This window comes from Micropterus salmoides, unplaced genomic scaffold (genome assembly GCF_014851395.1).
Source record: "Micropterus salmoides isolate LMB-PRFRI ecotype aquatic unplaced genomic scaffold, ASM1485139v1 Ms_hic_scaffold_5, whole genome shotgun sequence".
NCBI classification, from domain to species: domain Eukaryota; kingdom Metazoa; phylum Chordata; class Actinopteri; order Centrarchiformes; family Centrarchidae; genus Micropterus; species Micropterus salmoides.
In genome coordinates, this window is record NW_024044237.1 from 19,172,492 (window position 1) to 19,198,832 (window position 26,341).

The following is a 26,341-nucleotide window of genomic DNA, read 5'->3' on the forward strand; positions in this document are numbered from 1 at the left end:
AGGGTGTTTCTCCCTTCAGTCTCCTCTTAAGGAGGTGAAATGCATTCAGGTCAGGTGATTGACTTGGCCAGTCTAAAACCTTTCACTTTTCCCCCTGATGAAGTCCTTTGTTTTGTTGGCAGTGTGCTTTGGGTTATTGTCCTGCTGCATGATAAACTTCCTCCAGATACGTTTCAATTCATTTCTCCTTAAATTGGCAGACAAAATGTTTCTGTACACGTCTGAATTCATTCTGCTGCTACCATCATCAGTTACATCATCAATAAATATTAATGAGCCTGTTCCAGAAGCAGCCATGACGTTATCTCCACCATGCTTCACAGATGAGCTTGTACGCTTCGGATCATAAGCAGTTCCTTTCTTTCTCCGCACTTTGGCCTTTCCATCACTTTGGTAGAGATTAATCGTGGTCTCATCAGTCCATAAGATTGTGTTCCACAACTTTTGAGGCTCGTCTCTGTACTTCTTTGTAAATTTCAATCTGGCCTTCCGATTCTTCCTGCTGATGAGTGGTTTGCATCTTGTGGTTCGGTGTGCTCTATATTTCTGCTCTCTGAGTCTTCTTCCAACAGTGGATTGTGATACTTTCACCCCTGCACTGTGGAGGTCGTTGGTGATGTCACTTACTGATGATTTGGGGGTTTTCTTCACAGCTCTCACGATATTTCTGTCATCAATTACTGTTGTTTTCCTTAGCCGACCTGTTTGACGTCTGTTGCTCAGTACACCAGTAGTTTCTTTGTTTTTCAGGACAGTCCAAATTGTTGTGCTTGCTATGCCCAATGTTTGTCCACTGGCTCTGGTCGATTTTCCTTCTTTTCTCAGCTTGACAATGGCTTGCTTTTCTCCCATAGACAGCTCTCTGGTCTTCATGTTGCTTTATCCTCTTTAACAGGAAATGCAGTCTTTATAGATTTGAACCAAGGATGAAAACTTAGACTAGTCATGCAGAGCTATTTAATGTTTGGACAACCAACCTAAAAGGCAACACCTGGACAACAAGAAACATCTGTCAGTCACATGTTCCAATAGTTTTGCTCACTTGAAAAATGGGTAGGTTCAAACAAAGGGTGGTATGTCCTGAGTTGTTTAACATATCTAGATGAGAATACCACGAAATGAAAGCTGAAATTATGAACTCTTGTCTCATACTGTCTTTTGATCTTAAACCCATGTCTTCAGTGAACAACAAAAACAAAGGAATTTGCCTTACAGTTCCAATACTTTTGGAGGGGACTATATATCACAAAGCTGCTGTCTCTGGTTAAGCCTATATCTGATTTCAGTTTTTAAATGCTTGCTTTGTATTTTGTTCAGACTGGTTACTAGGCTGGCACAATGATACATATGCTCAACAAGTAAATCTTTATTCACTTATACTTTATATTAACTCCAATTTACTGAAGTATTGAAATAAGTCTAGAATGCTTCAACTTTTATTGCTGCTGCTGTATAATGACCCAGCATCCCAATGGGGATCATTAAGCTTTTAACAGTCCAAGAATTTTTTATTTTTTTGCTGTAACCTCAAATCATAATAGAGAGGCCCCACGCAGCTATGCAGTGGAAAGCCAGATATTGACAGCACCAGGCTGTTCTGTCATTTTGCTCCTGTCTCACATCTGTAACAAATGAATTAATGGGCAATTGGTTTAACCACTGTCCTTGTCTGCATTCAGTTTCCATCGAAATCATCCCATAAAAACAAGTATGGATCAGAATATAAATCATTTGGAGAGAGACTGTGAGACAGAGGCATTTCCCACAATGATTAAATTTCATTTAATTTTATCCACAACTTCCCAAACTGCAGACTCCGAAAGAATGACAGAAACTACACCTCTCTCGTTAACCTTTTGGAGCCACAGTAAACACAGCTATTTGAGGTCAGGCTGTACAACAACAGTCAGAAATCATTTATGGCAGATGGCTCCTCTGCTGTCAAACACCCGAACACATACTTCACATTCATAATTCTCTGACAGGTTTGGCAGGTGTTTTTTTGCTGGGTGTGTGTGAACGTGATCCCAATGCAGTTACAGTAAGGCGTGACATGAACTTTAATGTGATGTAACAAAAGCTAATGTAATGTAACAGCATAAAATAATATACTAGAGCAAGACACAGCATGAGGTAAGGGAAGAGAAGAGAAGATGTATGCAGTAAACAAAGATGCTGTGGTTTTTAAGGAACAGAGTGGAGCAGAACAGAGAGAAGCACTTTCGAGACAGCCTGAGGAGACACGGCAGCCGTATGACTATTACTTTTTTACGATCCACATCTCTTCTATTCTATCTCTTAATATCTCTATATAACTAAGGATATAACATATGGACAGATGGGGGCTTGCTGGACCACCAAGCAACCTGTTACACACAATGCTCACTTACACACCCTCAGCAGCAGTAAAGCTGACAGCTTTGAAATTACAGCTCAACCAGCTGCTTTGAGAAAGGCTAGGAGACAGACATAACAGTAAATGCAGGTCCCTTGTGGTTCATGCAAACACTTCCTTACCCTCAGGGTAACCCTCATACATACTGTATATCACACACCATCTTTCCACTATTAAAAACACAATATTTTAATAACTGTTTTTAATAGGACAATTAGTTAAAGCTGCATAAAGTAGTAATTTTCTCTTAAAATAACAGTTTCAAAATCTTTTTAATGGTACACCGAGTCTGGTATCTGTAGCATTGGAATCCCAAACTTATTGTGAGAACAGCGTAATGCTTTGTGGCACCACATCACAGACTCTTCAGCAAGCTAGCTGTGAGAAGAAGCTACGTTAGCAAAGTTATCTTACTGTATTTCTTTATAACACATGGAGTAAAGATGTTACATTTAGATTCATAGCTAGATCCTGCTCGGTTACATGGCACTTTCTTTGTGATCTAAAGATCTCTTTAGAAGCCAGATGTAGAAAACCAGATTCAGTATCATTATAACTGAGACCTAAAGTGACCTGTCACTAATGCTGATTGGTAGAGAATGAGCGGACAACCGAGATCACTCAGCACTGATTAAATCCTGGCGATAAGAACTGTACAGTACATCACTTATCCATATTCATCAAGCACTGACATGCATCTGTTAAGTAATTACAGAAGGGGAGATATAGACATGGGTGTGAACAGTGTCAACAATACTTATAATGAGCTGCAGTAAAAAGCAAGCAATTTAAGTAATGACATTGCTGCTGTTTACATGGACAGATAAAAGATAAAAAATCTTTACATTAGATACACAGGCGGATTTTCTGTATTATGGGTTATTTTTGCATCATTACAGTGATCGTTATAGAGATTCCTAGCTGTAACAATTCATCTTACAAGAGAATTACAACTAAACATGTGGGATTTCCTTTAATCTGTTTAATATGTGCTACAAGACAGGTGACATGACTGCCGTCTTTTCTATAGCTGTACAGATGGAGGAGGGGACATGACAGCCTGGCTGAGAAAATACAGAGGGTTAGTGGATTGAATCAGGGACTTTGACCAGCTTTGGGAAATGAGTGGGCAAACAAAATGACAGACTCATCCCGCTGTCACTCTGCTCTTGCTCTCCCTGATCTCTTGTTCTTTTTTTCCCCTTTATCAGTGTTGATCTCAATCTGTCACTGTGATTGCCCCACGGCATTATAATTTGCCTAAATTGAGCCATAATGTGCCTCATAAATTTAATTTAGTCTCAAAACCAGATTAACCCGTATGAAAGGATGCACATGTGTATCTGTGCATGTGTGCCGGCACGTGTATGTGTGTGTTTGTGTGTGTATACAGTATGTGCTTGCCAAGACTCTTAATCCCAGGAGCGTATGCTGAATAAATCAGGAGTATTTTTGAGTACAAAAAAAAATCCAATCCCTTCAAACATTGCCCATGGATGCAACTAGTCATGGGAAAGCCAAGCAGCGACAAACAACAGGCGCGCGCACACACACACACAAATTCCAAACCACAGTTGGAGAAAAATGAATACATGTGACAGGACCTCATTGCACAAATAGCAACTGTTTCCTACTGAATAACTTCAACAACAACAGAAGACCACCTTACATAACAGTATGTAACGATCTTACATACATACTGTACATGGTAGTTAAGGACATATCGTTTTCTGGTTGTTGATTTTTTTCAAAAACGACCCATAGTTTTTCAGAAAATGGAGCAAAATAATTTAAGCCAACTTTCATCCAGACTTTAGTCCCCACACACTCAAACGTTTTCATGTTTTAGCTTAAAGAAGATGCTGACAGCCATAGTTTGCAGTAAACAATGTCCTCTTACAATGAGCTCAGAAAATCTTCCAGTATCAGTATGTGAGGAAAAAACTGTGGCGCAAACTCAAATGTGCTGCTAATTATCCAGCAAAAGTATTTTTTTTTTAAAGTAAGTAAGGAAACAAGGAAAGGTTCAAATACAAAAGGGTTGTATTGCAAATGGTACCAATCAGATTTTTGTATTATTGATTTTTTGATCTGCTTATTTACATCTGAAATAAAGCAAATGAACTTGGAGAATTTCTTATATCCAACAACATTTTTGTATACAAAAATAATGATCCCTAAGATTGTTCATTCTTACTCTCTGTCAAAGATGAGCCAGCAAGTGATCTTCTGTCTCACACCAACAGACACTCACACACACACCATCCCTTTCCATCATCTGTCCTCTCCTACACTGTCAGTGGCTTGACATTTTTCCCTGGAGAGTGAGCTTGGCAGGCCTGCTCACACAGCCAGTCACACAGCCAGGTAGGGTTATTAAATATGTATTGCAGTGCAGTGATAGGACACCGGGAGCCATTAGCTATTATAAATATATAATTTAGCTCTGCTGCATATTTCAGCCTCCTGCGCGAATGGCACCCTTGAATACAAGCCCTCTTATTAGCATCCCAATGCTAAAATGCATCTCAATTAGACTGAGTGTCAGCCCTCATTTGGTGAGGCAGGGATCGAGATGGAATGGACCAATGTATAAATGAACAAATAAATAAATACGCACTTCGTCTGAGGATGTGGGGTGGGGGGGGGGGGGGGGTGTACATGCAGGTTTGATGATAGATTGCATGTGAGAAAGGCCTTAAAATTTAATCACTTTTGGACGGTTTAATAGCAAAACAAGGCCATTCTCTCTCTCTTTCTTCCACAAACTCACTTGTTTTTTCACTCTCCCCAAGCTATTCTGTTTTCTCTCAGCACCACCATCCACCTGTTCTCTCCTCTCTTTATCTGTCTCAAATCCCTTGGTCCTTCTTTTTCAACCAGCCTTTGTCTCTTCCTCACTCCTCTGTCATCCATCTTTTCCATCCCTTTACTCTGCTCCAACTTTACCAATCACCATGTCATCCCTCTTTCCTCTCTTCCTGGTCTCAATTCCTTTTTTCCCCTCTTCTCTTTGTTTCTCCCTCCTTTGCAAATGTACTCATCTATTTTTCTATTTTTCATCTTTTCCTCCTCTGTTCTTATCTCCTTGGTCTCTCCGCTACCTCTCCCTGACTCCTTCTCCATCCTTTTTGCATTTGATGTGTTTTCTTCTCATCATTTCAACATTAAAATTGACTCTTGGCATGAATTCAAAACACTTTCAGACTGGTGCTGAAAGTAACTTCTAAATCTTTGCTTCCAAAATGGCTGCAGGACAGTCTAATAAAAGACTGATCATTCAGAGGTCTTTGTTTGCCAAAATTGATATGTAGCATTTTAACATGATGCCCTACATTCCTTTGCTTGTCTTCTCTTTATAACACTCTCTTTTTGTACCTGTCATCCCAATTAATCCTTCTGCTGTTTCCCTCGCTTTCCTCCCTCTCCCCTTCCTTTCCTGGTGACAGAGTGTGTCTCTGAGCATGTTGACAGCCAGCCAGAGGGCCGAGGCGAAAGGCCCCTGGGGAATCAATCATCTGAACCAGGATCAATACCAAAGGCCTGTATCCTGGACTGGCTACTGACTTGGCTGGAAGCGACTGACTGATTAGTGGACCCACTGCTACACTGGGCAAAAACAACATTCAAGGCAACCATTTAGCATGCATCACTGTACAAACACTAGAACGCACAAATCAACTCACACCCAGATATGGTGTAATCAGTCACATTAAAGCAAAAACATACAAATGTGTTTGCGGATTGTGTATGAGAATGCATTCACGCACATGGAGCAATGTCCATGATGTGACTGAATCTGCCTAGCACAGCACAGCCCAGCATCTCTCAGTCCCACTCAGACCGATTTCTGTCTCAAACCAAATTTGGTCTACCACAGTCACTCATAGTCTACTTCTACTTTTTCTGTTTGCACTGCAGAGGCCCAATTCTGGGTCCCCTTATCGAGTATGTATTGAGTACAACAATTAGCCCACTCTATCCATCACCGGGTGGTCCTCTTATCACCACTTATTACCACTTATCAGCCCACTACATGCAAATTACACATAAATAACAGGCCTGAACAGAGGTAGGGGGTGGTGCAGTGTGTGATCATTGATGCAACAGTGCGCTTAAAGGTATGATACAAAATCACATGCCCCTGGGAATTATGCCAGATCTATTGAAAATCACTCAAAAGCAGAGGAGGCATGGTGTGAAAAGTGACACTTTAATGACAGTGAAATTGCAGCTTTCTGAAAACACTTCCTGTCTTATCTGCTTCAAACATTATGTTATTTTACTTCTTCTCCTTTGGCAGACAGCAGCTATCACCTGTGACATTAATATGGATAAAACTTATCTTTCTCTATATTCGCCACCAACACATACTGAGGCGTGAACAGTATACTCATTTTCAGCTTCATGGACATTTTCAGTCTGCATTGAGAGGGAATGTCAACACTGCAAGGACAAAACAAAACCACCTGATACTGCCAGTGAATAACAAACATCTGTTTAGCTCAATGTTATTTTAGCCTCAAGACTGTTTAATGTCAGCAAGCGTGGCTTGATGTGACCTTTACCATCAGTGGAGGAGTACATTAATAGGTGCCACTTGTGCTGATTGTAATAAGATGGTATCTGACCAGGGTCCATCGCACTGATTGTAATGTCAGTGGAGGTGAACGTAGCAGCACTGAAATTGTGTTTCACAGCATCAATATCACATAGCCATAGTGTATTTTATCCCAATTAAAACAGCCCCGGAGTTAAAAGTAACAATAAAAATTAAAATATCCATGTCTTCATTTGAATGCTAGCTGAAGCAGCAGATCATTTTAAGGTAGGTTTATCCTTTATTTTATTTACGTTATAACAAACAAATAACAAGGGTAAATATTCAAAATTCTAAAGTTTGTGATTGAAATTATGTAACATGTTCAATGTGCATGTATGTTGCAGTAAAAAACAAATGCACATAAACACCAGTATGTCCTTTCCCGATTTGGCTGATGCTTTTATGCAGAGTGCTTTACTGGATTGCCCTACAGTGAATGGAACATTACTCTTGCAGTAATAGCATCACACTTTTATCCACTGTGCTGTATCATGATAAAACCTTTAAAGAAGGACTCCCTTACTGGTTATAAAGTACAGTAGGAACAGATGTCTGCCTAATCCTGCTGCTGGGCTGAAAGTACCCACTGTAAAATAGACCTTTTAATGTGATCTCAACCTTTAAGTAAGAAGCAACTAATGCTCTATAGGATTTCACACAGAATGGGTTGGCAAGTTTGTTGATACTGTGTACATGTGTGATTGGTTCTTCACACAATCTTTGAGTCCACTATTTGTTAGCTCAATGCTGAGGCCTGTAACTAGAAAAGATTACACACCTTGTTTCCGGAACAGTTGGCTGCTGACGATTTCAGTCATGGAGGCTACCTTCTGTTTCTGGAGTTTCTCAGGGGGGATGCAGGAATAAAAGTCATGCAGCAACTGACTGCAGAGAGAAAGCGGTAGACGGTGGAATAAATAACCAGCAAGATCGTTATACAGGAAGAGCAACAGGTTTGTTTTCTTGAAAATGAGCACAATAAATATTCAAGAACAATGTTTTTACAGATTATTGCACGTGTTTAGAATTTTAACAAAAACCCTCCAAGCTCTGATTGTTCCTACCATGTAAATGATAAAAAAAAACGAAAACACAACCATATGTTTGTAAATCAAGCTTTAAACACCTCTGCTTTAGGGTCATAAAATATGCAACCACTAAACGCAATGGTTGTACAAGAGTGCAGCATGGACATGAGCATAGCAGTGTATGTGGCATGAAAACAAATGAGCCAAAGCCTAAACACACTTTAATGAAGACACAGGTTTGAGTCATCTTCCGCATCAAATTCAATTTTAGAGTAATTAAACCAGGCTTGTTGCAAGCCCTGACGCTACTTAGAAAGATTGAATGCTCAGTAAATGGCAAACACTCTGTCTCCATTTTTCTTTTGTCTGTTTCTCACTTTGTCTCTGTCTCCCTTAATTATGCCACAGGTTGCAGAAGCACTTTCGGTAATGGTATAAAAGAATTAAATGCACGACCTCTGCTCCCAAACACAACAAAAAGGTTTGTATGACTTTTGATGTGCATAAGCTGGCACAAGGACACACTGGGGCACAGAGGCTCAGTGCAGACTTATCAGGCCCACTAATAATCTGAGCTGAATTTAATTAAAACCCAAAATGTCAGCCTATTCCCACATGGACATGCAGAGCAAGAAAACACATGCATAGCTGACAGTGTATGTGCTTGTACCACTCCTTGAATCACACTACAGGTGAGTTTACAAGGTGTCGGAATGTGACTATACAGAAGATGAGACAAAGCTTTGATGTCCACCTCATGCACAGTGATTGTAATTCACACAGCTTGCTTTTGGAAACTCTGCCTGGGGCTATACTGATCAGGAATGCAATGGGGACCTTACTTTCAAGTTCAGATGGCTCGGGTTCGTGCATGTGGTTGTAAATAACTGCAGAAGACAGATAATAAGGGTGAATGGATGTGTGCGGAAGAGAGGGAAAGAGAAAAGGTTTGACAGAAAGTGAGAATATGTGCACTGATTTTGAACACTCTGCCGGCCCTCATCGCCTTTCTCCCCGAGTGTGTTTGCTTGTGTGTGGCTGGTGTAAAAGGTAGCACCTTTGTGATGGTGTGTTGACGTCGAGCCACTCGAGGGACTGAAGTGGCAGATGAGAATTGTCCACAAACACACACGTGCACGCACAGGTCACAGAAAGGTGAAAGGAGAAATCATAGGGGTGAATGTGGAAAGTTTGAAACTGAATGTGGAAAGTTAAGAAAAGATCAAATAACAACTTCTTTCGGGAAAGTAATAAGATCATTCCAAGAAAATGGATCCGTGTTCGGTTGTGGAATTGTTAGAGGACAAATAAAGTACCAGAAATGTCTAGTTTGAAAAAAATGTCGCAACTGGTGAAGTATGAACACTGAGGTCATTTCCTGAGCTAAACACTGTATTGTAAGTTTGATTCAGGGTCAAAGGGGGGTTAAACAAGTCATTCCAAGACGTTTTGCTCATCAGGAGGCTGAGAATAAGAGGAGAGGCTCAAAAGGGTTTTGTTTGATGGTTTCACTGAAATTGTCAATTCACTCAGGGGCACATGGAGTGCGTTTGAGTGTGTCCTCGTGTATATGTCAGTTTGATGAGATTTTTTTTTATCACCTGATAAAGAAGGTAGGACTTGACCAGGATGGAATATGTGGGGGACAGAAAGATGGGGGTCACTGAACAAAGCCAGAAGGAAAAGTTGAGCTGTTCTGAAAGCTCCCATAAATCCTCACTGTCAGTGTCCCTGAATGAGACCAAAGATAAGGTGCTAGTGTGTGTGTCCGTGTGTTTGTGTATGTGTGTTTTTGAAGGTAAGCTTACCTGAGGAGTTTGGCATCAAACACTTTCTCAACATCATGCAGGACTGTTGGCAGGTACTTCAGAGCAGCAACCTGATGACACACACACACACACACACACACACACACACACCATAAGTAAACATCGTTGAATTACTGACTTGAAATCCTGGGAAGCTGTTGGTGAATAGAAGGTGACTTTGCCATCAAACAGTGTCTCATCACAAGTGTGAGAAAAGATCTGCTTTATTTTTCACAGGGCCACTTATCTGTCTGCCTAACTTTTTGTGACTAAATCTTATTGTAGGTCTGCCTTGGTGTAGGTAGTGGGAATGAGAGGAAAAGAGAACAGTGAGGTAGTCAGAATCAGATTGAAAGATTATTTTAGAGAAGTTGGAACACTAGGAATAACAGGAAGATAAGAGAGTCGGACAGAAGAAGAAGAAGCAGAAAGGGCAGAAATGGGGTGAAGACAAGAAGAATGTAAAGAGGAGTACTAGGTGGTGAAGTATGGGTGCAAGGTGAGCACGCGTGATTACCCTGAGCAGCAGAGTGGTGGTGTAGTCTGTTCTCATCAGGCTGTTGATGGACTCAAAAAGCCTCCTCAGCGACTCCTCAAACTCCGCCTGCTCCTTCCCCTCGTATAGCCTAGGAGGGCAGGAGTAAATTAATGGAAATGCAACAGGATAAGCAGAAAAGGGCAGAAAGGGAGACAGCATGAGACCAACATCAGAAAAAAATGACATGACATGATGAAGGAGGCAACATAGAAAAATGAGAGAAAACAACGGGGTGTGTGGAGGATATGGGGGGGGGTTGAATAAGAGACAAAGGGTGAAGGATGGCTCACTAGTAACTCAAGTTGGATGTAAATACAGACAGAAAGAGCCTTATTTTATATATTTTTTTCTGGGCAACAGAAATATTGAATTATTCCTGACTGTTACACTAGTTATATTTACATATTATGGCTACATTTTAGTTAATAAACTAAAATGTAACCATAATAAAAATGTAGATTGACATAAATTAATGGACAGTTCATTCAAAGTTCAAAGTTTATTTATATAGCACATTTACCCAGTCACTACTGCCCCAAAGTGCTGTACGGATACAGTGAACAGCATAAGATAAAAAGCATTATAAATAGCCAAGTAAAACCCTTCTAAAACAGAATATGCCAAAAACAATAAGGGGTTAATATATACTGTGCTTGCTTCCATCCTTTTTAATATAAATATCTGTCAGCTCCATCACTTGAACCAGGTGTTGAGTTCATGACTGTCAGTCTCCATACATAACCCAAGGGATCATCATGCAGTAAAGCACATACTTCAGGAAGCCACACCTCTAGTAAGCAGGTCAGGTGTAGTAGCAGCATTTAAGCCAAGCCTCACATCCATGCATTAAAAAAAACAACAAAACAACAACCTTGTATTGACTCATCCCTGTTATGCTTAAACTATTTTGTTATACATTGTTTTCTAAGAAGATTTAGTAGGATAAGACATGATAATGAAATATGATAAATTGGTTTATATAAGTAGTCACATCTGTCCTTGGCAATCATGTTCATTGCGACTCTATAACAAGCCTGTGTGTATAACTAGGCTTTTTTATCCTCTAGACAGATTTGATTTTCAGGCTTTTAAACATTCTATTATTTCTCCACTCCACTGGGATGTAAACTATTCTGCAGTTGTTGTTTTGTATCACAGTTTAAATTGATTCCAAGTTGGACATTATAATGTTCTTGAAGTTATCTTCATCGAGCCCAGACTGGCTTCCTCTGCTCTAAATCAGATTAAAGTAGTGAAATTACACCTAAATTCTTGTGTTTTTATGGAAATGGGGCATTAACTGAATTGGCTGCAGTTCCCCACATCTTTCAATAATATGGTTCAATGCAATATTATAGTGATGCAGCAAACCAATGCAGTATTACGTTGGCAAGGTAAAACTAAACATAGATAAACACTAGCTGCTGTGATTACAGCATTCCTCCTATGACTTTTTATAAAGAACTGGGTTGTCTTTGTTGCTGCTATTCACATCACATGCAAAACACCCACACATTCCTCTATCATCCCTACTTCCTGCACCCCTAGCAAACTTTTCTCTCATCCATCTCTCCGCCCCTTTCCTTCCCCCGTCTCCTCACTATCTCTGTGTGATTCAGTGGAGCTGTGCAGTTCTTAATTACAATAGAAGTTATGAGTGCTGGAGGGAAGGATTAGCATGTGGCACACAGCGAATTTAGCATGTGGGGGGATGGATTAAGCGGTTACACACAGAGGTATTATCACTGGGCTCTTTGCAGAGTACAGTTCTGATTACAGACGCATTGTCCTGCTTAATCCGGGCCTGTGTGTCCATGAATGTGTGTGTGAAATTTTTAGATCCCAGTGGGGACTTCAACCTAAATGCACACTAACCGATAGGGACTCGTGTCACCATGGGGATAAAAACTGTGGTCGTAGAGACTCCTTTTTGAGGGTTAAGACATGGTTATAAGGTTCAGGCTACAATTAGGTCAAGGCTGGGGTAGGGGTTAAGGTTAGGCATGTAGTTTTGACGGTTAAGGTCGGGCTAGGGGGCTAGGAAATGCATTATGTCAATGAGATGTCCCCACGGGAATGGAGGAACAAACGTGTGCGTGCGTGCGTGCGTGCGTGTGATGGGAGAGATGATGTGTCAGGGTCAGTGTTGATGTGATAACACCAGGTTGTATACACATATATGTACATGTATGTGTAAAAATAACCACAGGCTACAACTTATCTACACACGCACATAAAAGGCTACACTACACATAAAACACATGAACTAAACAATACAAACATCATAGCAGCTCAGCGAATTAATACCAGAGACAGATGGAGAGGAGAGAGAGAGGGATAAAGGGGGAATCAAATCAAAGGGGGAGGGAAGGAGGGAATGTACAGAAGGAGGATGGCTCAGCTGCATGTAGTTGCGGATGAGGAGGAAGAAAATGATAAAGGAGAACAACAAAGCAACACTAAACAATTCCACTATGAATTATGAAATCCCTGTCTAAGCAAATCAGTCACAAATGTCACCTTGTTATGATATATAATTGCAGTTCCTCCTGGTGCAATCAGTAAAAATGTTGCAAATGCTGCAATTAAGTAGTGAGATGCAGGATTTCCTCAGGTTTGGCCAAATTTGACATGCTGATATCTTGGAGGACACATGGGCGAGCGAACATTTGCTGCAGTGACCAGCGATGCTGCGATGCATTGAAAAAGTATAATAAAAATGACATTGTTCCTCCAATACTGATATGTGAAACTTTTAAAAATGCAAGAATGGTCAAATAAGTCACATAATTTCCTTCAGTATTGTTAAATCCTATTTTAGTTGAAGAGTTTATTCATGCAGACAATTAAACAAACACACTAGTATAATTGTAAAAAGCTGGAATTAATCAAAATGTCGTTTGGTCTGTACAGCTTGGGATTTCTGTATGTGATGAATGGGGAGTAGAGAGTAGATGGACAGAGTAAATCAACTATACATCACTGTAAGCGTAGCATTTCTCATTACATTAAGATATGCTTTTATTACCAGATATTATGTCTTCCTTTCATGACTAATGATCTCAAAATAATGAGAGATGTCATTACAAGAATAAGATAACCCCCAGATATTGTGATTACTAGAAAATATTACATAATCATAATATAAGATGTCATAGGAACAGAAAGGATCTCATAATAATAAGATCCTTATCGCATGATGAGCAAGTATTTTCATATGAGAAAACATACTTATGTGCTTCCATGGGAAAACAATTAAAAGAAGAGGAATGAAGGAAAGCGAGACGGTGAGATTTAGAGATAAGGAGAGGGATGGAAAGAAAGAGGACGAGGGGAGATAACACAACTGAGAAATAGAAAATAGCAGGTGTTCGGGGGAAGGAAAAAGAAAGAGATACAACTGATGAACTATACTATAGGGAAGTAATGTAGGCTATAGAGCGTGAAGGACAGAAAGAAGGTGAAGGAAAGAGCAAAAACAGGTACAGCGTGCCTTACATATTTTCAAAGAAAGAATCACACGCTCCTAATAGACTTTGCATGAACACGAAGCCGGTTTGACAAGCTAATAAATCTTCAATGCCACCTATTTAACTATTAATGACTGCTATTCTTGATGGTGATGATGATGGAGCCGTACAGATGCACCTACTTAGTGACTACCTTGGATACCTGATTCTCTGTTGGCATGACAAGGCTTTATAGGAGAAGTAATCTGATGGGAAAACTTCAGCTGCAGAGTTGAAGTTGTCGGCTGCAGGTAGTTAGATGGCGACAGAAAGAGCAGGAAAAGAAAGAAATAGAGAAGGAGAGTGACGTTCATTGGTTCAGAGATACCCAAGGGAGGCTGGCAAGTGGAGCTCAGTCCATCCAGGAGCAGTGGAGCAATAATGTGATGCACGCACTCAAACAAAGACATACACTGTTATAAGTTTAGTTTTGGGTTATGTTTGTATTGTATTTTTCCCTGTGTGTTTCTGGTTTTGCCATTGTTTCACGTGTCTATCTATTTGCCTCTGTTTCCTTGTCCCTAGTTATTTATGTCTTCTCTCTTATCTTATGTCTTAGTCGTGCATTTTAGTTCTTTGCCTCAGTTCTTAGTCCAGTGCCATTATTTCCTTAGTCCTGTGCTTTCGTGTTTTCCTGATCTGTGTACTTTTATCATAATGGTCCCAGTCTTAGTCCTTAGTCTTATATCTCCATGTTTTATTGTAGTCTTGTCTCCTGTTTGGTCCCGTCTCTGTCCGTGCCCTGATTTTGCTGTCTTTCCGTGTTTTGTGTTTTACTTTGGTAGATCTGTCCTTGTGTGTTCCTGTGAACTTTACTTCCTGTTTTATTTTGGTAATCTTCTGTACTTGGTGTCCTTGTCTAGCTTTGTTTCTGTGGTTGATTACCTGATGTATTTCAGCTGCGGTTCCCTCCCTGCTTGTTTACCAGTGTATATATTGTCCTCAATTGTCTTCAGTCTTTGTCACGTCCTTGCATCTATGTTGAGTGTTTGTTGAGTGATTACCTTTGTTTGGACTTTTGCTCTGAGCTCCGTTTAGCCTGTGCAGTTAAGTTTTGTTTAAATAAATATTTTCTGTTGAACTGAATCCTCCTGTTAGTGTCTGCGTTTGGGTCCACACCCTACCTCCTGCCACTGCACTCAATTACCCATGACATACACTAAGAAGTACGCTTAAATGTATGGGTGTGGGCTTGTGCATGCCTACACATCCACATAAACACACACACTCACCAACCCACTTGGAAAACCACACAAATGCAACCACACAACTCCCAGCACACTCTATGAATAAATAAATAAACGCACACACCACATGGATAAACAAACACACCAATTTCAACAGACAAAGCCTATGATGCCCTCTAGAAGATTAAAAAGAGACCTTCATTGACCAGTGGACGTCGAATGACAAACACATACCAGCGCGCGCACGCACACACACAGACAGACAGACATCCCCTCCCAACTCTGTTACACAACCACATTTGCATTTATTGTGGACAATATTGTGATTTGTAATTGCGATTCAATTATAATGGAAGAAATGGCACTATGAATCTACTTGCTTGATTATCAAGATAAATGTACAAAATACTGATATGCTGACGTGTATTTCTCAACTTGAACAAAGTTCAACGATAAACAATATTTATAACAATAACTAGTAAAACAGAATAAGGGAAGCGTGTTGCTCTATGGAGGAGGCGGCTAGAGGGAGCACATATTGGCACACTGGCATTGTGACCTGGGCTATATCTACATGTATCTACCGTAGTTTGTTGTCTTAAAAGTTATTGGCACACTGCTCATGAATAATTTTTTTGATTGCACGTAGGCCTATTTGTTTTAGTGGCACATGTGAGAGCCCAATGTGGGCGTAAATAATGAGCAGACTGCAACGCACAGAGATGAGTGTCACACACACACACACACACTTTCTGTTTTATTAAATCGCACCCATTTTGCGGTTATGTAATCACATATGACGACATTGCTATTAGATTAATTGCGCAGCCCCAAACATTTCACACGTAAACCTTGCATTCTTTTGTGAACAAGCACTCTATTACGCGCGTGATTGTGTCTTGTACACCTGCACATCTACACACAAACACATACTGTTGGGATCACAAGAAACTCACAGAAGAAGCGGTTTATTTGTGATCATAACTGAACTTTTTTCATATGAGTTTCCCAGGAACCCTCCAGAAAGTCACACTAATGTGTGAACTCTGCCCATGGACGCAGCTGGCAGCTCCAATTGGTCAGTGTCTTGTGACCTCTGACCTATGATGTCACCTCATTGACAAAAAACGCTGCTCTTCTTCTGGACGGACACCGGCCTGACCAGGTGGCTGCAGCGGTCTGCCAGCATGGCCTGCTTAGAACAGAACTATCTGATCTTACAGCCACGACACAAAGTCAAGCGTCCCTGCAACCAACTCAGTTAGCTAGCGGTTAACTTTGAGGAGAACATTCGGAGTGGCCACACCCACTCGTCTGTAACACAACACAGCAACGACTGCCAAGAAACCTGCTTCTTGTTAAGGGGAGATTATTACATAACCATAGTTCTCACACATCACATAAACATACTTCTGATTCGGCTTAACAAAACCACACACATGCAGCAGGAAAGTTAAAGTTCCCGCTGCACATGCTTTCATAGTACGACAACGTGAGTTAATGCATGTGAAACACACAGGCAGCAGAACAAAGGTGCACACATACAACAACACCCATTGTCCTTATCACACACACACACACACCTCTTTGTCGTCATTTAGGTTTAGTTGAGTGCATTTAGTTTGATCTTGTGTGCTTTGCTTTGTTTATCTTGTTAAATAAATACTTGTGTATATACTTGCTGGTTTCTTTTAATATTGCATAAGAATGAATATAGTGACAACCTACAAAGAATTCCAAATCCTTAATTAATTTAATTATTAACCAGAAAAGTATATTTCATGAGACTGAATTAGGTAATTGGCTTTCAATTTTCTTGTTTAAGAGTGGTGCCCTGAGGAGAATTTAACTTCTGTAATTGTATTATTAACTATTAAATAATAATAATTACATTATTTTATATAAATATTGATGCAATTTAAACCTTAATCCCCAACAGTACTCAAGTTACCCATAGGCAAGACACATGGATCATGTTTCTTGTCTGTCAGCATCAACTTTTGCGCAGCACTTATCTTATGGTGCGACTCACAGCTCAGCACAGTGGGTGTCATAAGTCTCTCCTGGTGTTTTCATTGGCTGCCCATTCAGCAGCCCTGCCCTGTCATTAGCTCTCATTCGCAGGCTGCACTTCATCATTAATACTTATTAGCACAGCTGTTTCTAACAGAGCTGTCAAAAACAATTACCCGAGCAATGCTACTGGTCCAAAAAGTTATTATCATAATGATCACTCCACAAAAAGTTGCACAAACACTCACTGGGAGTAGAGCATGCGCGAGCGGACGATGAACTTGAAGATGTACTCGAGGGCTTTGAGGGTACGAAGGATTGGCTCACATTGTTCCCCTCGGCTGGACACATCCAGATACCTCTTCAACACCGACATCAGCTTTCTGGGAGAGAATGATGAGAAAGAAGGAGAAAAAGGAAGAAAGAAATCAAAATCATCAGAATTGTCATTCCTTTTCTGATGTTCCACAGGTTGGAAAGTTAATCACCAAACTCCATTTTTCACTTCCATAGAGCAGAAACACGGAGTGCAACAGAGTGAAAGAACGAGAGGGGAAGACTGGCACAGAGGTGGAGGAGGAAAAATGGGAAAACAGTATTTCACACCTCAACAGATGTACCTTTCACACAGCTCACAGACATTTTTATTTGCGCCCGATGCACTATGAAAAAATCATTTTCCAACACATGCACATCCCACAGGCGTATTTAGACACACACATAAATATTCTGGTGTGTCTAAGCAGTTGGAGTGAGGTGTGGGTGGCACAGAGTTCAGTCTAAGTTTATGACCTGCTAGCATTTCTCTGCCCAATCTCCCTCTGCATTATCTGTGGCATGCAATACTAACATATTTATAATAACACATTAAACAATATTATAGCCCTAAAGAGGCTTAAGACTTTTGGCTTTGTGATGGATCTGTTTCCATGAAATGGCAACAGGGGGTCACCTACTAACTGGTTTAAAACTACCCAATCCTCTTAAACAATAAAAGTCCCTTAAAAATTAAATTAACTCTAATCTGGCCTCACTGGCATCAGAGTGGCCTTGAAAATATTACCAACATTATTGCCATTCAGTCTTCCCTGGTTTTGTTTTGGTGTATAGCTTAAAGGCAAGCACAGGAGGATTTATTCTTTTTTTTTAAAGAGCAAGAGATAGGGAGTTTAAAATGTAGTGAGAGGGAGTTAGAGAGTTTTACATAACAGCCTCTGAGCTGACAAGCGTTAAGCTGCAGTGACCCTCTTAAAGAGGGTGAACACCAACACACTGGCAGGGGAGGGATGGAGTGATGATGGAAAGACAGATGAATAGATGGAGTGAGGAACAGACAGGAAGAAAGTAAAGCAGTTACAAGAAGATGGAGCAGTTGTGGTTAACAAGAAAATATTTTGGGGGGGAGGGGGCAGCAGGAGGAGTCAGACATGTTTTTCATTTCCTAACTGAAGCTTTGGCACTGCAAACAAATGCTTTCTCTAGCACCCACTGAATTAAGTGAAGTGAATTATCGGAGAGATTAAGAAGCAGACAGAAGTGTTCCGGGAGCACGCATGAGTGCTTCAGCTGCTACTCCACAGAGAGGCAGGGTTAAAACTCTGGCTATCTGAGTGTACAGTAAAATAACATACTCTAATCCTGTTCAGTCAAGTGCTCCAAAGGCTAACACACACACTGACCTCCAGTGGCAGCTAGATACAGTGCAGTATTTTGTCACTTAACATTAGATCTTCAGGTCGCATTTAAATTACCACAATAGGTTTACCTTTGGTAGGGCATGGCATACCTGACAGGATTATGTTGATTGCGACTGGGACAACCCATATTAATGTTACATATACATTTCTGGTACTGGACTTTAAGCTGTCAAACTTTCTAGGAACCACAAAACAGTCTGTTTTTTTGGTTGGATGACAAAGCATTACTGAGATTATCTGATGGGATTTAAAAGATTTATAATTCCCAAGAGGTGGGAGAATTGCCTCATGAAAATTTGCAATGCAAAAAAGAACACTGTCCCCGCGACCCTGTACGTAGGATAAGCGGTTGACAATGGATGGATGGATGGACAAGACCTCTGTTGCAAAACTTGATGATACTATTGTTTTCACACAAAAGAAGTATGGCATGTTTGTTGACATGAAGTCTAACACTGTCCTTATATGTCCCTAAAGTCAAACCTAAAGTAAACTTAAATAGCCAGTCGCGCTCAGTAAGTTTAATTGATAATAAAGTCTTCCGTGCCAGATTCGCAAAGAGAATCTCTTTGCTTCCTCACGATCTTACTCTTCTTAAGTGCTTTTTGAAGACCTTATGAAGAGCAAAAGGACTTTTTTCAATTATTTACGTGATTCCTATTATATTTTACACATTACATGTTGCTTGCCAACTATGTTTATATTTCTGGTTGCTTATTTCTATTATGTGTAAAATGTCAATTTTAATATACATATCTTTTGCAGATTCACATTAAGTGCTCTGATGACAATGGTATGATCATTGTCATCAGAGCACAGATTTATTAAAATCTGATGCGAGACATACATGGTGATTAGGTCAGTGCCTCGTGTCATTCAGGAAACTCATACAAAACAGAATGAAATAAAAGAAAGCGTGCTGTGATCAAGAAAGTAACCTACTTGTAGGCCAGTGTGGCGCTGAAATGCTGCTTGATGTAGGCCTCCAACACTGTGTTGAAGTGCTGGAACTTTCTGTCAGCGATCAGACCTATGATGTATATCTGGCAGACAGAAGAGAGACAAAGTGGCTTACATGTTTACATAGCAGTAGGCATGTACAAGCCAGATGAGAAGTTATGTACAATCATCTGATGGACATGTTTATTTGGAAAAAGATGGACAGGTAAACACAAAGATGTCAGGCTCGATACACACAGAGACAGCTTGTCAAGAAGTCAGCTGCATCTGTTGGCACACACACAAGGATTTGCGGGTACACACACACACACACACACACACACTTACTCACCAAGGCATCAAACACAAGGATGTCGTAGTCGTCGGTCTGGGAGTGTTCCATCATAATGTTGAACAAGGCATCCAGAGTGTCCTGCAGAAACTACACACACACAAATATACAGACAAATGAGATGTCTGGTGAGAGCGCACTCACGTCAGTCGACACACTTATACAAAAACACACACACACCACTGACCTTGACCACCTCCTCGCCATCAATGATTTTGAGTTTCTCCAGGTTTTCTTTGAGGAGTTCAGGTCGAGTCCTCCACTTGAGCAGCCCCAGTAAGCCCACTGGAGAGGAGAGACACACACAACATTTTCTGTTCAGCCGTCTTTACTTAACAAACATATGCTGTCTTGTTTAATAGTGGATGCTGATAAAAGCTATTCCCAGTTGACAATGTAATTTTCTAAATTATAATTTTTCACTTTCTCTCCATGAACATTTGACAAAGCTTGTCTCATTCTGTGTTGTTCAGAATACATACAAACTGTTGAACAGAATTCACCTGTCATTGGTTTTTTAATATAATGCCAAAGATAAGAAGTTGATTAGTTGTAACACTGAATTAAAATTAGAGCTGAAAGAATGTCAATTTAACGATTACTCGACAAGAGGAATAAATTGCCACTTTTGATAATCAGCGGTTTGCTGCTTTTCTCCGTTTCATGTCATTGTAAATTTGATGCTTTGGGGCTTTTGGATATACAATATATCCTGCATATACTTGGAATACAGTTCTTTAAAGATGTCACTTGGACTGAAATTGTGTATTTTTTGTCATTTTGCATATTAAACAACTGGTCCATTCATGCAGGAAATGCATTCCAAATAATCTATAGATTAATAAATAATGAAAATAACTGTTTGCTGCAGCCCTAATCAAAATTTTCAATTCAATCCTGTCTTCCAACTTTATCTCTGACTCAACTACGAAGTAGAACAGTCCCTATTCCTCAGCTTAGTAAGACTCGGCATAACATTTAAATCCACAGTTCCGTCATTAATTTTGCTACAGTTTGACACAGGGCAGATTTCCATGTCTCTGTAGGGTCGCCCGCTTGAAGCTCACTGCTTTCCCTGTCCAATAATTTCTAACTCGCCAAGCCAAGCTGCACATCTGGTGGGTGGCCCCAAACAACACTGTGTGCATGCATGCCTCAGAGCCTTTGTGCGTGCATGCATGTGTATGTGTGTGTGTGTGTGTGTGTGTGTGTGTGTGTGTGTGTGTGTGTGTGTGTGGTACAGGTGATTAATACTGCAGGATAATGTTCATTATAGTGATGGACTGGCTTCCTCAGTAACAGCTGTTGCACTGCACCTGTGTCTGATGCACCTTAATGTCTGGAGTGTACGTGCGTGTATACATTTGTAGATGTGGCTGTGTACTTCAGTGTGTGTGTGTGTGTGTGTGTGTGTGTGTGTGTGTGTGTGTGTGTGCGCACGCACGCTTGCGTGGCTGTGTGCCAGAGTGTGTAGGACAAAATTACGACATTTCCCACTAATAAAACCTATGTAAACACACAGTTCCCCCATCCTTTCCTTGCTATCCTATGACCATACCACTTACGCACACATTTGTAGTTCTGGCACCATCAACCTAATTAACATACTGTTGACTCAAAATTTTTTGTCTGGACGTCTCTTTTACCCTAACCCCAACCTTACCTCACCCTTCAGCTATTGTCATCCTTACTCAACTTTTAGCCCTAAACCTAAAAATAGCATTTGGCCTAATGTAGTTAATGTAGAAATCTGAATTCCCCAAACATTTAGCCCAATACTAGACAGTATGCACACTGGCCCTGTAGTGTTTTCACACTTAGATTTGTCCTCTACTAATTTCACACCCAACCGATGATTCATCGTCTTGGCCTGGCCTTATTGCTCTGTTGAAAGATGTTAATTAACGTCTATTTTTTTTGATGTGTCAGGTTTAATTTCAAACACCCTCAATTTATGCCCTAACCTTTCTTCAGCTTGTGTGTGTGTGTGTGTGTGGAGGGGGTGGGGCGGGGGGTTCTTAATGAAAATGTTTCGGCCTGTCGCTTAATGTCAACACAAAGGGACTATATAATTATTACCCCCCCACACACATGCACACACATACATACATACACAATAACACACATACACCTACCATTCTGTGTGAGTTTGGTGGAGCAGACCAGAGTGGAGATGCAGAAGCTGTCTCTAGAGCTGACTGACAGGCCTCCTCCACTCCCGGAGACGTTGCTGGAGCTGCGGCTTAGCGCTGACCCCTTGTGATTGTCGCTATGGATGTTGCGGGTTGACGCCAACGACAAGTAGCAGTTCACATCTTCCATGCGCTTGCTGTCACCCTGATGGGACAATGTGAGGATTCATTTTTAACCCATTAATGTTGATACAGCGGTAATGCAACGTTTGGTTAATGGTGGCACAGATGGTGGGTGTAGCGGCAGCACTGGGGCAAGAATTTAATTTCCTGTATTTAGTCAAAATGTCTTGATGCAAATCACGGAGTAGAAGACAGAGAGACGCTAGGGGTTTGCAACATTTACAGTGATTTATCAGGCCGTTCCTGAAGGAAAAAATGACAAACAATGATGAACAATGAACAAAGTCACCAGTTCTACAGACGTAATCCTCTGTGATCGCTACACCTTATTTAGCTCTGCCTAACTCATCTTCACTTTGAAAACTCATAACTTTGGAAACAGTGAGGCCAGGACAGGTTAGAAAAATAAAAAAAGAGCACCAACAAAAACTAGACCAACCATTTTTCTTGTTAGTTACAAAGTGCAGAAAAGTGAACACATAGGAAAGAAGGGAAAAAGATATGTGACTAAAAGGGATGAGATCTCTTCTCTTGGCATACTGATCTTTTATTTTCTGAATCAGTTTTATGTGATCACACTTTACCTGCTGTACATTCCTCTATATATAAATGTACCGTCTTCAGGTCATAGATTCATTCAGGCTTCAACCCTCAACTCTGCCCTCTATAAAGCCAATAAGTAATAATGAGCGAGTGGGTGGAAAAGCATGGAGTAAGAGATTGAAGCCATGAGCGGCACAGAGATCAAGGGGAATGTAGGAATAATGAGAGATAATCGAGAAAGAGGGCATGGAGGGACCATCCATTTGGTCTTTGAGTGAACTGTGAGTAATTAATCTTCATTGCGTTTGGCATTTAATCAATAAGGGGATTCAATCTTAGCTCTGGCTCATTTGGCAGGAAATCTCTTTGGCTTCAGTCAACCTGTCTGGGAGGCCATAATCTCCCATCTAGACTCACTATATGTTTAAGTCTGCTTTAATGACAGTTGCAAGTGAATTCTTCTTCTGCTACTGTATAAACTTTTTTTCAAACTGTCTATCTACCTTTTTTTACCATGCTTTAAGCAAATAACCCAGTAAGCTACAGAGATTTGTGAAGTCTACCATTTCTTTCTGACCATTATATACATGCAGATGAAAAATCTCCAGAATCACGTGGGGAATGGAATGAAATGTAAACATTCATTCATGTCTGAAAATAAACAATGAATCCAAAGAATCCTGTTTACTGGTTGTGTTATTAACCACCTGTTGACCAAAACTGGTTGGTCCAACAAAGGAAATGAGCTGTGACCTTTCTGGTCATAAAAAGCTCAGTGTGTCATTCAAGTCTGAAAGCTGTTTCGAGTTGATCTGCATTTCTGTTGCATAATGGTATTACCCTGCAATTTGGGGGTCAAGGAAGATGGGATTTGGGTGACAATAAATACATTGCACATCCACTTTTAAATGGTTTTTAGTGAAATTAAATTTGTCTAATTTAGACTTTATATGGATTTGTTTTTCTTTGAAGAAGACACTGAACCCGTTCATGAGTTTGGCTATTTTTGTTCTGTATGTAAGTTATGTATTTGGTTCTGACCTTGAAGACTACAAGGTCATGCAGCCCATCTTGTAGAACTGTTCCATCCTCCTTCATCAGACGCACAAAGGCCATGGCAAAGTTCTTCTCGCTCTTGTCCTTGGCTGGAGACGAAGGAGACGCATTTGTAAACAGAAGGAAGGAGGGTCATGGGAGAAACACATCAGGGAAAAAGAAAGGGGGGGAGGGAGGGTGAGAATCCAGGCATGGGAGGAAGAAAGACTGCTGATTTGTATAATCAAGTTTATGTGTAATGATGCCTTGGGTCATTTTCCAAATTACTTCCAATCATTCTGTCCTTTTAGTGTCACACTATGCTCCGGGGATCAGAGGAGAGGAGAGGAGGTTAAGTGTGTGGCTGTATGGAGACAGACAGGCAGAGGACGAGAGGCTGATACTCACACTCCTGGGAAGAGCGGTGTCTGAACATGAAGCGTAAATGAATTCTGTGCATTTCTTCCAGAGAGACTGCCACCTGAAGAACATCCCATGTTATTACAGAATATGAAATAATACACACCTTAAAAATTTTAAGATGGTATATCATGATATTCTGGGGGTTATGTTCTTGAAAGTTACAGTTGAAATGAGGAATGCAAATGCTATATAAACTATATATATAGTTTAGCTCTGCAACTCCTTCTACAACACACACACACACACACACACACACCTTAATTGTCTCCATCCATCGGGGCTGTTTGACTTGGTAGTAGATGACGGATCTGTACTCACTGACCGCCTTATCCCCTGCTCCCAGACAGATGGAGTTCTAGGAAAGAGCGAGAGAGACAAATATTTGTGCTATATTGAGCTGAAGGATTTTATGATTGTGGGTTTGTGTGTGTGCGTCCATGTATGCCTAAGATGGATTTTCATTCCAGGATAAAGCCACGTCTATGTGCCCCTGACTATGATAGGGTGAGTAAGCGCTTGATCAGTGTCATGCTTGCTCACTGGCCCATAACCCCTCAATCTCTTAAACACCGCACATAATGTACACACACTCACACACTCCTGCACACTCTACCTAAAAGCTCCCACACACAAACCAATCCCTATTTACACAAATCCTTTTCCTTTCAAATACACCAGAGTGTTCTGTACGTCATCGCCCCCATCTCATGCTGCTCACCTGTATGACCTTGCCTTCCTCATCGCAGACCCACATGATGACCTCAACGTTTTTCTGGGTCGTCTTGTTGTATTTGTCAAAGTCCCCACCCTGTAAGGTGAGGTAGATGTCATTGCGAACGTCTCCCGGCATAATGATCTCTGGGAAACCCAGCTTGCGGGCCACCACTGTGCTGCGGTCCACCAGGTGAGGGTATTCCTTCCGGATCTGAACGATGTCCCCTACCAGAGCCTTCATGGTCACCCACAAACCTGGATGGGGGTGGCAGTAGAAGGAAAGGAAAGGCAATGTATTAATAAGTTAGCAGTGAGGCTTCTGATTGTTTTTCTTTTCTTTAAGCACTATTCAGTGTTTCTCTTGAGAATACATATTCTTGATAAGCCCCTAAGTGTTTTGACTATCATGGGCATCTCAAGATCTGTGAAATTTAGACAGATGACAGACTGATGCCCGGCACATATATGGTCTGGGATATATTGCGACTTTTAACTGGGTCGTTAATCTAAAGCGTAATAAATTAACAAGTTGACATTTCATTGTAGGATTTAATTTAAGGATGTCAGTCATCATTAAAGAACCTTCATCATATCAACTGGCCGATATCTGATATGCATTAGCTGTTAGGTGCAGATTTATTCCCTGCTCCTTGGTAATTACAAACAATTTGGTGTACATTACTGTACACTGTTAAAGGCATGAAAGAGGTAAGCTGACCATACAAAACAACTTGGAAAAACCCAGGTTATGTTTAGATATCAGAAAGTTAAATCTAATACTTCAAAAAACTTTACTCAGACAAATAGGTTCCACTCCAGGCTTTTTTAAATAAGGAATCCAGAGATGAATTTGCATTTCTCTCTGCAGGTAAGTACATTCAAATAAAGTAAAATGAATGAATACGAAATGTCAAGGCCTGGTACTATTAATACTGAATTTAAAACATTTTGTTTTTCATGTTTTCAGGACCTAGAGAAACCCTGAAACACAAGGCCTGAGAGCTGAACTTAAAGCGAGATCCACTTTGTGTAAAATGGTTAGTGTTGATCTAAGATGTTAATGGTAAATTGTACCAAGGTGAACCAGGGATGTGAAATTGTCTGCTGTTGTTGCAGACTAGACTGCAATCAATACTGTAAATTTTCTCTCTTGTTTGTGAAAGGGGACTAAGACAGGGCAGCAAAGGAGAAAGGATGAAGATGTTATCTTAATACGTAGAAATTTTGTCCTAAAGAATATGG

General features: G+C 40.5%; 1 protein-coding gene across 1 annotated transcript in view; it reads right to left on the reverse strand.

Moving 5' to 3' along the window:
• The window catches only part of LOC119888509 (dedicator of cytokinesis protein 2-like), a 103,770-nt gene that overhangs the window by 69,129 nt on the left and 8,300 nt on the right, over positions 1-26,341 (reverse strand). Inside the window, 12 exon segments of the mRNA XM_038699091.1 lie at positions 7,777-7,883; positions 9,835-9,905; positions 10,352-10,460; positions 17,330-17,464; positions 19,721-19,821; positions 20,070-20,159; positions 20,257-20,354; positions 22,205-22,406; positions 23,969-24,072; positions 24,371-24,443; positions 24,642-24,740; positions 25,104-25,354. Of these exon segments, the coding sequence (XP_038555019.1) occupies positions 7,777-7,883; positions 9,835-9,905; positions 10,352-10,460; positions 17,330-17,464; positions 19,721-19,821; positions 20,070-20,159; positions 20,257-20,354; positions 22,205-22,406; positions 23,969-24,072; positions 24,371-24,443; positions 24,642-24,740; positions 25,104-25,354 (1,440 nt within the window).